Raw genomic sequence first — 16,044 nt, forward strand, 5'->3', positions numbered from 1 at the left:
CCTTCAGTTCCCTTGGGAATGTCCCGGTGCCAAGGGACAAATTGATGATATCACCCAGGGGGGCCCGCACCTCGTCTGGACACGCTCTAATCAACCAAGACGGGCACGGGTCAAGAGGACAGGTGGTGGGCTTTCCAGCTTGGAGGAGTCTGTCCACATCGGCTGGGGATATCCGGTCAAAGTGGTCCAATACTGGACCCAAGGACAGTCGAGGATAATATTTAAAAACTTTTAAAATATTAGTTTGAGGCTGCGTTTAGAGCACCACTGGGACAGAGTGCAATTAGAGTGTTCAGAATTCTCCTCTGCTTGTCTTAGACAAGCAAGGATGCGGAAACTTTCATCCTCTTGATGTTGTTGGGCTCCAACTGCCACCAGCTCTACCCAGCATGGCCAATGCTTATGGCTGATGGGACTTAGAAAGTATACTTGGAGAGAAGGAACACTTAGGCTGCATTTGGACATCCCACTATGGTTCGGAATGCTGAAAATGAGCCTGGGCAAACCTTGGCTCGTGCGCTCTCCATTCCCCTCTCTGCCTCTAGTGTGGCTGTAAGAAAATGTTTGGAAGCTTTCACATCCATTTTAGATTAAACACATTTTGCCACATAATCTGGGTAATTAAACTGTGGTTAATGTTAAATATGGTATGCTTGAAATGGGTCGATTCAAACCATAAATTGTGGGGATGCTTTTTTTAAAAAAAAACAAAAAACCATGGTTAACATTAACCACAACTTAAGCCTCGGATGACACTCTTGAACAATTGTTTACTGAAAATAAGGGGACAGTTTCCATTCTCACAGGCATGACATAAGGAGGAAAGGGCAAGCAAAGAGCACAATACTTGTCACACTAAACTGTGATTTAGCATGATGGCATACAATCATTGTGGGCTGTTTGATATCTGGTCCACTGGAGTAGCAGAATGAGACCCTCAAGTGAAGTGTCCCATTTAAGACCTGCACTGAGAGATACCATTTGTGAATTGCTACCTGTATGAACAAAATCAAAGGAACAGAGTTCTGTGTGGGGTAGTGGGAAGGTGTATGTCCTAGCAGAAAAGAAAGTTGTACTCCGTTTCAGAGCTTAATGGATTAGAATATCAATATTAAAATAACATATCCTGGTATGATCAGAAAAATATAAAGGATAGTCACTGAGGTCATTTAATATGCTCTGTGAATACTAACAGTCAGTCTAATTACCTGATCTCACCACTTCTTTCAACAGGAGCACAGAAGGTCATGCATTTGCAGATCAAGCTTTACTGTGTGCTCTGGACCCCTGTAGATTCCATTTCCATTTCTTACCAATCAACATTCTCCCTCCCTCTCTCTTTCTGCTCTTCTATTTGTGTTTGGCAGAATGTTCAAAAGATGTTTTCCTTTTTAAAGGGAGACATCCATTTGCAACGAGATAAGTATCGACTTAAAGAAAACAACAAAAAACCCAGACAATTTGCTTTCGTTTAAAAGAGATGAGAGCTCAAGAATTTGTAGGGAAAGCAGAAGGTGGATTTATTTTATGACCAAACAAAAATGTGGGATCCAGTGTTTTGTGGTGACACACAGTAGGCATTGGTTGGCATGGAAATGTCAGGGTGAATAGAAAAGTCTTCATCATATTCCAGAAATATAGAACAGAAACCACATGCTTTGTTTCCAAAAGGAGGCTGTTCCACATTGTGGGTTCCATCACATCAGTGGCAGACAGTGTGGTGGGCTGCGCTGTGCTGTTCACCTGACCTCCCTGCAGCTGAGTTGCTGCTGCAAATCAGGATGGACAGGGGAGAGGAAGGAGACTGTGCTGAGGCTGGCATGGTGCAAATGTGTGGCAGAGCCAGTACAGTGCTCCTGCTGCTGTATTTGTACCATGCTGACCTCATCTGTCCTCCTCCACCTTGGTATGCAGCAACAACACAGCCAGAGGGAGGTCAGGTGAGTGGTGCAGCTCCACCATGCTTTCAGCTACTGCATTACCCAAAAGCTATCCTTTTTCCTTTAAACTGGAAATACCAGGGACTAAACCCTGGGACTTTCTGCATTCAAAACATGTGCTGTACTGATGAGCTCTATCCCTTTTGTGCTCCTCCATTGTGCTTTTTAGAACAAAGATGTTAGAAACAATGGCACCCTTGGATGCTGGGGAAATTAGGAAACCTGACTTGAGAGGAAAGTAGTGAAAGGAGCTCAAGGACAACTTTGCTTACAGAAAAGAAGTTTGTTTGCAGATTGATATGCCAATCTTCAGCACAAGCTCTCGAATAAATCAAAGTAAAATCAAAACATGAACAATACAGTCACAAACATAAATGAATGCAGCAGAGCAACAAACATACATTAAAAGCTAGCAAAAATAAAATAAAAGTAACAGATTAAAGCCAGCTAGTTGATGTGGCAGAAGACCTGGGCAAATAGAATGGACTTTTCTTCGTGCTGGAAGGACATTACAGCCCCAACCTTCCTGGGAATGTATTTCATATACATAGTGCTATTTTTTCTAGAAAAGAGGTGCTGGAACCCACCGTAAATGCCTTCCTTGTTCTCTTAGAATGGCAATGGCACCCACCTGAGAGGGGCTGGAACTGTGTTCTGGCTGGAAAAAAGCCCTGCATATATGTACAGGGTGAGACATCTAAGAAGGGCCTCTCTTCAGTCAACACCCACATAACTGAGGAGACTTGGAATAGAGCTCAGAAGCTCTTAGCATTAGCCGCCTTCCCTGCCCCATGCTGCTTTGCTCAGAGCTGCTGTGCTAGAGCATCTTGTCTTACAACAGCACCACATCAAGCACAATGGCAGCCTGGTGGGTGAGAAGAGGTTAAAGCAAGGTTTTCTGAGGTGCTGGATTAAGACCAGCATTACCAGAATGGAAACAGTGCCCCCTTCCATACACACACATTATGTGAATTAGCATTAAGAGAGCTCTTTATTTTGATCAGGAAATGTCTTATGAAACTCTCTTTCCTGAGGCCCTTCCTCTTCATCTCCAGATATATCTTGCAGGGAACAGAGAAGGTGATAACGCCTCTGATTCCTCAGCAGGGAGCCGGTGAACGACAATCAGCAGAAATCACTTCTGCACATTCCCTATAATTTGATGAGAGTGTTTGTGAAACCATTTAGCAAACTCATGTTACCCTAAGTGAACTCATGCCCTGAGTAATGAAGTGTCAGTATATTCTTGGGTCTCATAAAAGGCCAAAGGGGGGGAAATCCCTCCTCAACTGTCGCTTTGAGTTCTCTTTTCTTTTCCAGCTGTGCGGTCTCACTAGCCATCTCCAGATAGGTTCACTTTTCATTCTGACCATCATCAAACATTAGCTAGAAATAAAATAATTGCCCTTTTATCTCCAGGAGAAAGATGAAAAAGATTTTTGGGTTTCGATCTGCATCTGTTATTTGTTGAAATAAACCCTTGGGGATTAACAATTACATCGGATTGCAAATCGTCAGTTTCCATGGTTTCAGTGAGAAGCTAAAATCTCCCGGCTGAGATTTCCAGAGGGGTGGCCGCATTTGCCTGTTGCATAAGATATCATAAGGTATCATGGAGGACTTTGTCAAAAGCCTTTCTGAAATCAAATTCCTGTTGTCTGTGTCTCACACAATGGAAACCAGTCTGAACTTCCTTACTTGCCAGCTGTTGCACATTCATTAATGAAATCTTAGAATCTAATACAAAGCTGCTTGCATGGTTCAAACTGTCTTATAAATCTGATGAACAATTAGCATGCACTTTTGACTAACAAAATTCTAATTCTGAATTATGAGCCACAATTACCTAATAAACATGACAACTGATGTGACTAAATCCATCCTAATATATGAAACATTGTCTCTTAAACCACCCATTTTCCCCTTCCAAAGAGATCCAGGAAACACTGCATAATATATTTGGACTGATAAACTACAAAGATGTGTGTGTGTGTAAGATCTCATTTACTCTAGCTGATCAGATTTATTGCATGGGGAATCTGACACCTTAATGGCTATCACTAATTTATTATTTGCTTTTCTTTAATAAGCACACAGGTTTTCGGTGGCGTAATATTTCTGATATTTTTATTTTTGTATGTGGCAGGGAGTAGTCACTGAGGAAAACTGAAATGATTCTCCCTTTTCATTTCTAATAACCTATTTTGAGATCATGTTTCATGCTATTATAATAAAACTATGTTGGATGACTATTTAATGTGATCCTTTTGTTGAATAATGTCTACTTTTGGCTGCTGCAGATTGATAGACGTTTCTTGTTTTAAACCATTGTTGTTATTTTATTTAATTTATGAATTGCTTCCTATGAACTTCTCAAAGCAATTCCACATTACAATAAAATCATATTTAATGCAATTGCTTGTATTAAAACAGTTCAAACAATTTTCAAAAGTTACACATATAAAAGCAGCTGAAACAATTGCAAACATCTAAACAATTTCGAATCCAATAAAAATATGGGCTGGGATAAAAATCTCCTCTTAAAAGACGTGTTGAAATAGGAAAGTTTGCAACAGTCATTACAAAGACAGTGTAAATTGTGTCTGTCCAAAGGTTAGTTGCCACCACAGGGAAGGCCTGATCATGACACCGTGCAGAATGACTGAATAGAATTGTACCTGCAGGATGCCTTGTCCTGCAGAATGCAATAGTTAGTTGGGTGTAGAAAGGATGAGAAAATATTTTATTTTATAGTTTTTTATTCATTTATCATAAGCATATGTACAAACTGACACAGAACCATAAAAACAATGACAAAACCATACACAGAGCATATTCAATATAAAAACAAATCATAGAGGCTATTATTATTATTATTATTTAAATTTGTTAGTTGCTTTATCTTGCCCAGGGAAACCCAAAATGACTTAAAACCAAGCAGCCAAACACACAGACAATAAACCATGCATAAAAAGGTAAAGGTAAAGGACCCCTGACTGTTAAGTCCAGTCACAGGCGACTCTGGGGTTGTGGCGCTCATCTCGCTTTACAAGCCGAGGGAGCTGGCATTTGTCCGCAGTTTTTCCGGGTCATGTGGTCAGTGTGAGTAAGCTGCTACTGGTGAACTTTAATAAGCTGAGAGTGCCAATGGAACATGTTGGCTTTGTTGTTACAAACTCCTTGTCCTCATTGTCAGGCTGCATCAAATGAAATGGATCCCATTGTGATGCAGCAAGCATCACATATCATGTTCCATCTATCATCATACTGCAGCAGTTCCATCATGCAATCTGTCATGGCAGTACTGTACAAGAAAGGTAGGCATGGTCCGATAGAATTTGAACCACTTCCCTGAACTTTGGGGACTAAAAACTAACTTTTAAACATGAAAAATGAATTTTTTAAAGTGCAAAATGCTATGCATACATGGTTCAAAGTTTTTATTCCTTTTCACAGCCAGTCTGGGTGGCAGCTTTCAACGTACAGCTTAGGAACTGAAGTTGAGACATAACAACTTGCCAAAGGCCAGCTAAAGGGAATCTTGAAAGATGGTTTGCCACGAGTAGCTGGATTATCTGCTGTGTTTTTTAGCAGGGATCCTCATGATGCTGCTGATAGAAAGTTTGATAGCAATTTGACACTGCCCTGGTTTGAATAACAACTGTGGAAGGCTGTTCTGCTATGGAAAGTGGTGCAGTGCTGTAACAATAATTCATAGAATCATAGAAATAACAGAAAACAAGTTTTTGAAAACGTTTCTTTCCATTGCAGTCAGTGCAAAAAGTTATTACATCGCTACAACTTCAGATGCCTCTCTTTCTTCCCTGTTTAGGAGGAGCCATTTGTGATGGTGTCAGAAAATGTTTTGGGGAAACCAAAGAAATACCAGGGCTTTTCCATCGATGTCTTAGAATCCTTATCCACATATCTTGGCTTCACGTATGAAATTTATGTTGCTCCAGATCACAAGTATGGGCGCCCCCTGGAGAATGGGACCTGGAACGGTTTGATAGGGGAACTAGTATTTAAGGTAAGGATGTAGGTAATTATTCCCTTAAAATATATAGAAGACAAATATCTACCTTTTATCTTTTTGTAGTCCCTTCTCATTTACACACCTTGCATTTTGTACTTGTTTTGTTTGCTTGTTTATTAAAAAATACTTGTATAGCACAATTTTATTTTAAAAAAATCAAAGCTCTTTACAACTATTATATATACGCAATAAAAAAAAGCCCTCATAAAAATCTAAAACAGATCACTAGCTAACAATTACAGCAGATGTTTATCTTAATTGTCTGCATGAGCCTGGTCATAAAGAAAGGTTTTCAGAAGACTTTAAAGGATAAAATAGAAGACAGCTGCTAAATCTCTATTGGAAGGGCTGGGCCAATGATGCTAAAGGTTCAGTTTTGTGTCTGTGGGCATTTCCATAATTCCTCTAGTCCCACTGCTTTTCCCCAGGGAAATACAGAGAAAAAATGTAGCTGGGAAACTAATCCAATGCCAAAAAACTAATACATGTCTAAATTTGAGCTCCCCTCTCCCCAGGCTCCTTTAACCAAGTATGTGTTAACACAGCATCCACTTGTGGTGCAATCAGATTTGAGAATTTCACTAGGGTTAGTGAAGCACCAAACCTCAAACATGTGCTTGAGCCTTCTTTGCCCTCACTTGCACCAAGAAGGCAAACAGAAAGAGCATCAGCAAAAGGAAGCAAAAGCTGCACTCCTAGTATCACTGGTTAATTTGTCAAAACGAGCTCCTAAGCAAGCAGGGCAAACCATTCTGGGGAGAAAAATATGGCATGAGCTTTAATGGCTAGCACATTACATAAATAATGCAGAGCACTTAGAGAAAAGTATTGATAGCTATGAATAATAACTGAGGTATACGATCAACGGAAAATGTTTTATTGATGCACAATAACATTTACGTTGTGTAGATGTGTGAATTGGGCACATACAGTCTAATCTGTAATTAATAAGCCGTCCATTTCTAATTAATTCTGCATTAAATGTTTACCACAACAAATAAATTAAAGGAAATAAGCATAATATATTCACTGTTCATTTCACATTTGATCCTCGGCATATTTCTCTCCCCTGGACTGAATCTATGCAGAACTCAAGGTTCAACATAAAGCTTGTCATTTCAGGTAATGGAAACTTACCTTGAGGAAGATGGCTTAGGAATCAGCTGTGTCAGAGATGGGGGTACATGTGGAAGTGCCACTTTGACCATGTCTCAAATATTTCATAGAAGCTTCTCAGAACTTTAGCTACAGTGTCATAGTTATATCATTTGTAAGGGGGGTGTTGTGTGATTCAGTAGGCTGTGATTTCATGGTTAAGTGAAGAAAATAGTTGAAGCTGTCTGCTCACAACAACATATGACCTTCTGTGTGTGTGTGTGTGTGTGTGTGTGTGTGTGTGTGTGTGGTGTTAGGAGAGGGATAGTTCCTCTGGTGGGGGATACGTTGTGCTACTTCTTGGGTAGCTTTTCCACCTTTGGTCCCCACCCTGCACTCAACTATCACCTGTGGCTCCTAGAAGCTGTCAGCATGCGACAAGCAGACATACCCCGGCAATGGCTTAGACGGGCTGAGTAAACTGGGTGAGGGTAGCTGCTGGGTCTCAAACCTTCAGTGACTTAGGGTCATCCCCTGAATGGGAAGAGAGACTTCAGCAGATTGAGCTGGAAAGACCAATAGTGGGTCCAATGGTCAAGAAGGTCGTTTCTTCACATGCTGTAGAGGGAAATGAGGGGCAGATGGGTCTCATAAACTTGGGAATGTATCCCATCTAGAAGAAGGAAAACTTTAGCCCTAAGCTTCCGCTGCCTTGTGGAATATCTTTGGGAGAAGAAAAAACTAAAGACTAATTCCTACACAGATGCAGAGTGGAGTCCCTAAAATAGTTGGATGGTGCCTTGTATGTCTCCTTCCGGCAACTCCTACAGCCAAACTGGTGCCAAATGCATTGCTCTGCTTTCCTTTGGACCACATCAGTAAGGCCAAGAGGAGGTCTTGCCTGGACAGTCCAGGATCTCCATACACACTGCCTGCCCAGGTGTGCACCCTGGGGAGGTAACTTCGCTGCTGCTAATGCAGCAGTTTGACTTCACCCCCAGAGACTCACTCCACTGTCTCTTGGGACAGATGGGTGCCCATAACATGGGTTGGCCTCGTTCATTTGGCATAATAAGCCAAACTATGGCATACCGGAACTGTGCAGATGTGCTGGCTCTCAGGAAGAAGCTTGTACCTGCTTTGCTCCTTCCTTGTCCTTTTAGCTCAGTGTGGCATGGGAATTAAGCCAAGGTTTGGCTTAGTGTATCATCAAGTTCATGATTAAGCTCTCTCCTCCTTAACCAAAATCTGTAGCCGAAAACAAACCTTGGCTGCAGCTTGTGGTTTAGGAAGATCAAGCTAAACCGTGAAGCTAGGTTCAGATGACATGCTAAGCCAAACCTTGACTTAGTTGCCATGCTGCATTGACTGAGCTAAAAGCCAGTGACCCATATAGTCCAGCATCCTGTACTCACAGTGGCCAATCAGAGGCCTGTGGGAAACCAGCAGGACCTGAGCACAAGAACACTCTCTTCGCTTGATATTAAGGGAGACAGGTGATCATCACCAGGGAAGGCATTCCTCAAATGAGGAGCCGCCACCAAGTAAGCCTTCTCACCAGTCAGTGTATCATTAAATTAAATAACAATTAACTGATGCTAAAGATAAGGGAGCCCATTATGTTCATATCATCAGTTCTGCATTGCCCGGCATTGTCTGGCAATGCAAACCAAATCCTAGCCAGGGTGGGGAAGAATGGAGAGGTGGGGCCACCCCATCTGCAGCCCTGTAACCAACATCGGCCGTGGTTCTAGCACAGCAGTCAGACTCAGACCAGAAGCACTTCCGTCCGCACATTCAGTGCATGAAATAAGTAGCTCCATGCGGGTGGAGTGATGCTGGCAGAGCACCTCAGCCCAATCCACCACTGCCCCTACTGTCAGTCCAACATGATTGCAGCTTAACACAGCAGCCAGTTCAACCAATTCTGAGCTGATGTTCCGTCACGCATTGCTTTCTGGGGTGGTGTCTTTGAGCTTGCATGGATCATGGCATTTGAGGATACGCTGAGTCATAAAATTATGCCTGCACACAAATGGTGTGGAAAATAGTAGCATTTGCACAACAGGCTGCTGAGAGCACCTCGCTGAGGGGGCGTGTCAGATTTCAAAGGTGCCACTGCAGGAGCCATACTTCAGGAGGTGGCAGTTGCCATGGCAAGTACAAATTTTCTGCATGAAAATAGAGCAGGGCTTGATGTGTTGCACCTGTGTGGCATTTTCTCCAAGATGTGTGAGAACTCCCACCTTCTAGAGTTCCCAGCAAGACTAAGATGATGCTCCTCTTGTTTATTTAGCCTTATGGTGCAAAGCATTTATCAGTCTGTTGGCCTGTTAAAATTCATCACATTTTCATCATAATTCAGTGATGAATAAGCAACTAAATCAGATATTTTAAAACAGAGCTCTGGCCAACTGGAGCTTTTTTCATATAGATAAATATCATAAATGTTTACAATTGCAGTGCAACTCTTATAGTGCTAAATTTTTAAACTTGAGCTGGGTTGAGGTTTTTTTTTCCCAACATGCTGTTTGCATGCATTAATGTTATATCGGACAGACCTCTGTTATTCACATTTACCCTTTGAGATGTCAAAACGAATTTCACTTCCCCCACGTCCTGGATTGCAAACACAAGATGGAACTGGGGCTAAAGTTGCAACATTATGGAATAACAAGGATCTGCAGGGAGTTAGCAACTTGATGATTCCATGCAGGCACCCCTAACTTGAGAAAGAACTGGGAGAACCTCCCATTGTTTGACCATTTGAGCCTTTGTAACTCAGGATCCAGATCAGTAAGCAAAAGATTCTGTGGCTGCTCATATTCAAGATGAGTTGGAGGGTTATCTGTGAGCTGCACTCCTCCAATATCAGCCAGTGTTCAGAGGAATTAAACCTCCAGGGCTCAAAGCAGTAGCTATAAGTGGGGCAGGATGTGGTACGGAGGTGTTGCTCATCTGGCTTTCCAATGACAGGGTCATTGCAGAGAGCCAGTGTGGTGTAGTGGTTAAGAGCAGTGGACTCATGATCTGGTGAACCGGGTTTGCGTCTCCGCTCCTCCACTTGCAGCTGCTGGGTAACCTTGGGCTAGTCACACTTCTTTGAAGTCTCTCAGCCCCACTCACCTCACAGAGTGTTTGTTGTGGGGGAGGAAGGGAAAGGAGAATGTTAGCTGCTTTGAGACTCCTTTGGGTAGTGATAAAGCGGGATATCAAATCCAAACTCTTCTACTTCTTCTTCTACCAAGAGGGGAAGGGTCAAGGCAGAAGAGGGGGGTCTCAGTCTCAGAGGCAGAGCCAATCAGATACTCCCCCTGCCAGTGGCGTAGCGTGGGTTGTCAGCACCCCGGGGCAAGGCAAGTAATTTGCGCCCCCTAACCCGTAGATTTTAGCACTCGAGTCTCTTCTACTAGATTAGTTAAAGAAACCCTTACCCGCTAAGCACATGTATTGTTTGTTATGAAAATACTGATGTAATTAAAGTAAAATGCATCTAAAAGAAAATCACTTTCTTGCCTTGCTGCACTTTTAGCACCCCTTAATTGTATAACCATTTCTTTACTCTTAACATAATGTTTATTCACCTTCATAACTATTGCCTTACTCTTTCAGCAAAAAAATAAATAAATAAAAGGTTGCTAGTCCCACTGGCTTACATCAACTTATGTTGAGCTGGAGCAGCTATATATGGATCGAAATCTGTCTCCAAACTTCAATCCATCTGGTCAGCTCAACATGCAGAATGACCAGTGTGCCCCCTTTCAATGCAGAGAGACTTACCTGCAGTGGCGACTTCTACTCAGTTCCCCACGTCTCCTCGAGTCCTCCCGCCTCCTGCTCGGGAGCTCAGCCAATTGCATGCATTCGCCTTTCAGCCAATGAGGAAGTGGATCCCACTTCCTGATTGGCTAGGAGGAGGATCCGTGTGACAATAGCAAAATTTTTGCGAAATCTGTGACAGCGCTGAGAGAGAGTGAGTGAGCCAGGTAGGGGCAGAGAGCTGCGAGTGCGAGCGCGCCCCCCCCCAGATGTTGCGCCCGGTGCGGCCGGCCCCCCCCTGCACCCCCCATGCTACGCCACTGCCCCCTGCTCTGCTTGCACTGTGCCCACCTACCCATTGCCTCAGCCTCCACCTCTCAGTAACCAGCAGCAACCTTAGCATTTTTCTCAAGTTACAGGTGCCTGCATGAAATAATCAGGTCAAGGTAACTCACTGCAGATGCTTGTTATTTAAGGACGTCACGTAAACTCACTATATGCAGACCTACTTTTGTTAAAATTTGTCACACATATTGAGCAGGTTTTTCCCCATGCCACCTTCAATGTGTTTCTAGCCAGTACGTGCAGCAATCTCCCAGTTAAGATCTGGTGTTCCTGTTGCTGAGTGAAGTTTCCGCTGCAGTGGCCCATGACAAGGCCTTCTTGGTGGTGGTGCCCCCATGATGGAATTCCCTCCCTCAGGCAGCTTGGCTTAGCACCTCATTGGTTAGTTTTGGTGGCATTGTGAAGATTTGTGGTTTTATGAAAGCATTAGGAAGTAACTGGATTGGCCAGGCCCTGTTGTACCTCTATTGTTGTTGCAACTCTTGTTAGGTTTTTTAGTGATTTTGATGTTTAATACTGATGCTGTCTTTTTTTATTATTATAGTTGGTTGTATTTTATATGTGGGCACAATATTTGCTGTGTAACTATTGTTCATCACTCTGATATTTTCTCTTGAAGATCAGCCAATAAATCTGATAAATAGTAATAATAGTAATGGTGATGATGATGTGGTCCACATATTTTAAAAACTATGCTATCTCTAATTCTTGTTAATTTTCAAGCTAGAAAGTGATCCCTTGCAGTCTATTTTAATAAATTAACTTTATCTTTGATTAATGTTGCATTAAATTTGTTAAGCAAATTGGATGATACGATATGCTAAAAACTGATACTGGGTGATGTTTTCACAGTCACTATAAGAGGCTTGTATGCCCCACTTTATATGTTTATACTTCGAACTGGCACCTTTGCATCTAAATATTGACACAATTGCACATATTTTATCTTCTTTTTTCCCATGGATCACTTAGCAAACCTTGGCTTGTACAAACTGCTGTTTCTCTGATTAATTTTGACAGGATAATGATAGGCATTTTCACATTTCTTCCTTTCCAATTTTGAGCTAATTTGACTTTATTTGCATATCATTAGAAATGCTTCCCTTCAGGAGCTCAGTGATGCCATGGACCACCACTGGAATGCTTGGCACAAGTTCTGGGCAGTCACAACATGGTCACCGGGGTGCCACCCCTATCAGAAATCAGGCTAGTTCACCTGGACAGTGATGACTGCTCTCACCTTGACTGTGAAGAGAGACTCATATTTCACTACTGTTTATTTTCTAACAAATGAAACCTTGTTTTACTCTGTGAACTAATAATGTAAGTGACAAGCAATTAATGTCATTTTGGAAGTGAGCCTCAATACTGGGAAAGTGCTTCTACAAAAACATAAATTGAATATTCATAAATGGATAGTTGCGATTGTTCTGCAGCAACCTTCCCCCAACCTGGTGCCCTCCAGATGTTTTGGACTACAATCCCCATCACCCCTGGCAATTTGCTGTGCTGGTTCGGGCTGATGGGAGTTGTAGTCCAAAAACCTAGAGGGCACCAGGTTGGGATACCCTGTTCTACATCATATTTTTAAATCCATAACATGCTTGAACTCATGTTCTGTTCTCACATATGATAGATTCAGACAATTGCTTTTCAACCAGTAGGAGTTCAGTGTGGCCTTATTCCTGCCTCAATGAAATGTTATGGCAGAGATTAAAAAAGCAGGGGGAGGTATGGTTTGGGCTCCAAAGCAATGCAAGTGCCAATCTCATTTTTTGTTGTCCAGATCACATGGTTGTGCAGATCATATGATTATTTCCTATTGGAATGCCATCCTTCTATTAGCATAGCATAGAACAGTATAGAATAGGAAGCAGCCTTATACTGAATCCATCTACCTCAGTATTGTCTACACAGACTGGCAGCAGCTCTCCAGAGTTTTTAGTTAGGAGTCTCTCCCAGCCTTATCTGGAGATGCTGGGGATTGAACCTGGACCTTCTCAACTCTCGTGCTAAGCTACATCCCTTTGCCAAATTAGATCTGCAGCAAGGGAGTGGCTAGGTCAGTGGTTGCCACTTGATTACACCACCATAGTGCCATGGTGGTACAACCATCTCAAAAAGTTGAGATTTTTGTTTTGTGAAGGGGCTTTCAGGAACTAAACTACAGGAGAAACTGGTGATTTTCAGGTTTTAGTTCCTGTGAAATCAAGTAGAACTAGGATATCTGAGGGAACCCAATTAATGAAGGTCTCTACTGACTGTTTTAGGGACGCGGGTGGCACTGTGGGTTAAACCACAGAGCCTAGGACTTGCCAATCAGAAGGTTGGCGGTTTGAATCCCCGTGACAGGGTGAGCTCATGTTGCTCGGTCCCTTCTCCTGCCAACCTAGCAATTCAAAAGCACATAAAAGTGCAAGTAGATAAGTAGGTACCGCTTCTGCGGGAAGGTAAACCGCGTTTCCATGTGCTGCTCTGGTTCGCCAGAAGCGGCTTAGTCATGCTGGCCACATGACCTGGAAGCTGTACGCCGGCTCCCTCAGCCAATAAAGCGAGATGAGCACCACAACCCCAGAGTCAGCCACGACTGGACCTAATGGTCAGGGTTCCCTTTACCTTTACTGACTGTTTATTGGACAAAGTATAGTTTTGCAACTTGTCTAGTGAATTGTGGCACTAAAGGCCATTGATCATTCCTTTATGGCATTTTGTTGCCGGGTAGAGATGTATTTGTTTTTGAGAGAATTTCCAATGGGTTGATCTGGACTGAGCTGACAGACAGGATATGTATTGCATTTTAAAGTTTTTTGCAGTGCTGCTTCTGATCTGCTGTCTTGTTATAGCTTGGGTTTTCTAAAAATAAATTTTATTTTTGTGCCCCATTTTGATCTCCATGATGATGAATAATAATATTACATATCCTCCAAAATTTCTCAGATGAAAATAAGGAAAATCCCATTCTACATCAGGAAGCTTCTCCCATGTTTTAACTGGCCAAACATGTAGATGTCATATATACATCTACATCAAGCCAATTACAACCTCTCCACCAATCCTACTTCTCAGGACTGTTGTAAAGAAAGAAAAAAATGTGTGAGGGAAGGCATTGTGTACAATACCTTCCACAGATAAACAGAATGAAATAAAATTTTAGCTGTAAGCTGCCTCGAGTTCCTTTCAGGGGAAAAGGTGAGCTATTAATAATAATGGAAACTGTGAGAATGCTATTGAACTCAATGGGTCTTACTTCTGAGTAAAAATGCTTGGGCTTGCAGTGTAAGGCTGCCCAGTCTTTACCCAGTTAACTGGGAATACTGTGGGACTTACTTGTGAGTAGACAATGTAAAGCTCCTTTTACAATAAAGGAATCAACACTCCCTGTGTTTCATAAGAAAAGAATTTAAAGTGGATTGGTGGCCTTTCCTTCAAAATTATAGGAAGGACTTCAATGCCAGCATCACTATTCTCTTCATTTAGTGCAGGTATTTTATTTTTAGGATAAACAAGACTCAGTTTTTGCACCTATGCAAACACACACAGACCACTTCTCATTGTTCTCTGAGACATGGAGGAGAGGAATAAGGAAAACAGGGACAGCTTCTGTAATTCTGGGTCTGTCCCTGAAAAATAGGCACACTTGGAGGGTATGAATTACGTTGTTAATTTTATTTATGTTCTTACATGTATAGTTCACCTTTCTTTTGTCAGGGATTTCCAGAATGGTGTGCATGTGGTTCTCAGGCACTCACCTAAGTACAGATCAGAGCCAAGCCAGTCAGATTCAGTAAGGTGGTAGCCTCATACATCTTTCCCAAAGCCTATTGGAAATTATGTATATTGTCCAGGAAATGTGCACAGTGCCCTCTTCCTGGAAGGATTATTTGCACATTCTCCATTAGGCCTGGTGAATATGCACAGTGGTCAATTGTTATGCACATTAACCACTCAACTTAAATTCCCACATATATAGTGAGGCACTTGGATTTTTCTAAAATGAAATCATGGTATATGCAAATATTTTTATAAATAAATGTCAGTCTTCAAGCTGCGGCTTCAACATTGAATGTTTAAATATTCCTTGTACATGCACAACTACCATATTCAGACTCACCTTCTCCCTGATATGCTAGGTTAATGTACCAGTATATGTAGTATTTTTCTCATGATAGAAAAATGTTGGTCCCCTCAAGCTGATATGTCCAGGAAAACCTTTAGTGATCAATTGGCCTGAATATATAGAACAGTCAAAGGGGATCCATTCCTCTTTCCTACACAGACCATTCTGTGAGACTTTAGATGCTGGATACATTTCACTTTGCAGAGTGGCAAGGAGGATACATTGCCATCATTAGGCAGAGATGAAAGAAAATCCCCAATGTTCAATACAGTTGTATGTTGATTGATCAGATCCAACCATTCACGCATTCTTCCTGCCCCCACCTCCACTCTGCTCAGCTTCCAATAAAGGGCCTCACACAGCTTCAATCACAGGCAAAGCTCATTACTTCAAACGAGTAGCAGCTTTTTGAGCATTTAAATATTCTTTTTCATATTTCAAAAAAGGACAGTCAGTCACTTATTCAGTATTTAATTTCCTTAAAAGAAAAAAAAAGCACAACACATTAGCGTGACTGCCTTAAACACCATCTTTGGCTTTTGCTGCAATTATAATGGCACATGTGAAAAGAAAGTTAAAATAACACCTACTGAAGTTGTGACTGCTGTCTCTTGAGATGTGCTGAGCAGTAAGCTGGTTAGATCAAGGGATGTATTAATAGCCTTCTTCATATCTTAAATGGGTCTGGAAGGAACAAAGGCAGCATGGTTGTTATGTATAGGACAGGTAGCCATATGGTATAGTAACTTCAT

The 16,044-nt window shown here is 42.0% G+C and overlaps 1 protein-coding gene across 5 annotated transcripts in view; it reads left to right on the forward strand.

Annotated features, from left to right (window-relative positions):
• The window catches only part of GRID2 (glutamate ionotropic receptor delta type subunit 2), a 798,573-nt gene that overhangs the window by 620,477 nt on the left and 162,052 nt on the right, over nucleotides 1-16,044 (forward strand). For all 5 annotated transcript variants that reach the window (XR_013394137.1, XM_028743834.2, XM_028743835.2 and 2 more), the window contains exon 10: nucleotides 5,773-5,970. Coding sequence is in view for 4 of the 5 variants with exons in the window: in XM_028743834.2 (XP_028599667.1) it covers nucleotides 5,773-5,970 (198 nt within the window). In the remaining variant the exon portion in view is untranslated. The remainder of the gene's footprint in view (nucleotides 1-5,772; nucleotides 5,971-16,044) is intronic.

The sequence above is a fragment of the Podarcis muralis genome, chromosome 9 (genome assembly GCF_964188315.1).
Source record: "Podarcis muralis chromosome 9, rPodMur119.hap1.1, whole genome shotgun sequence".
In the NCBI taxonomy this organism is placed as follows: domain Eukaryota; kingdom Metazoa; phylum Chordata; class Lepidosauria; order Squamata; family Lacertidae; genus Podarcis; species Podarcis muralis.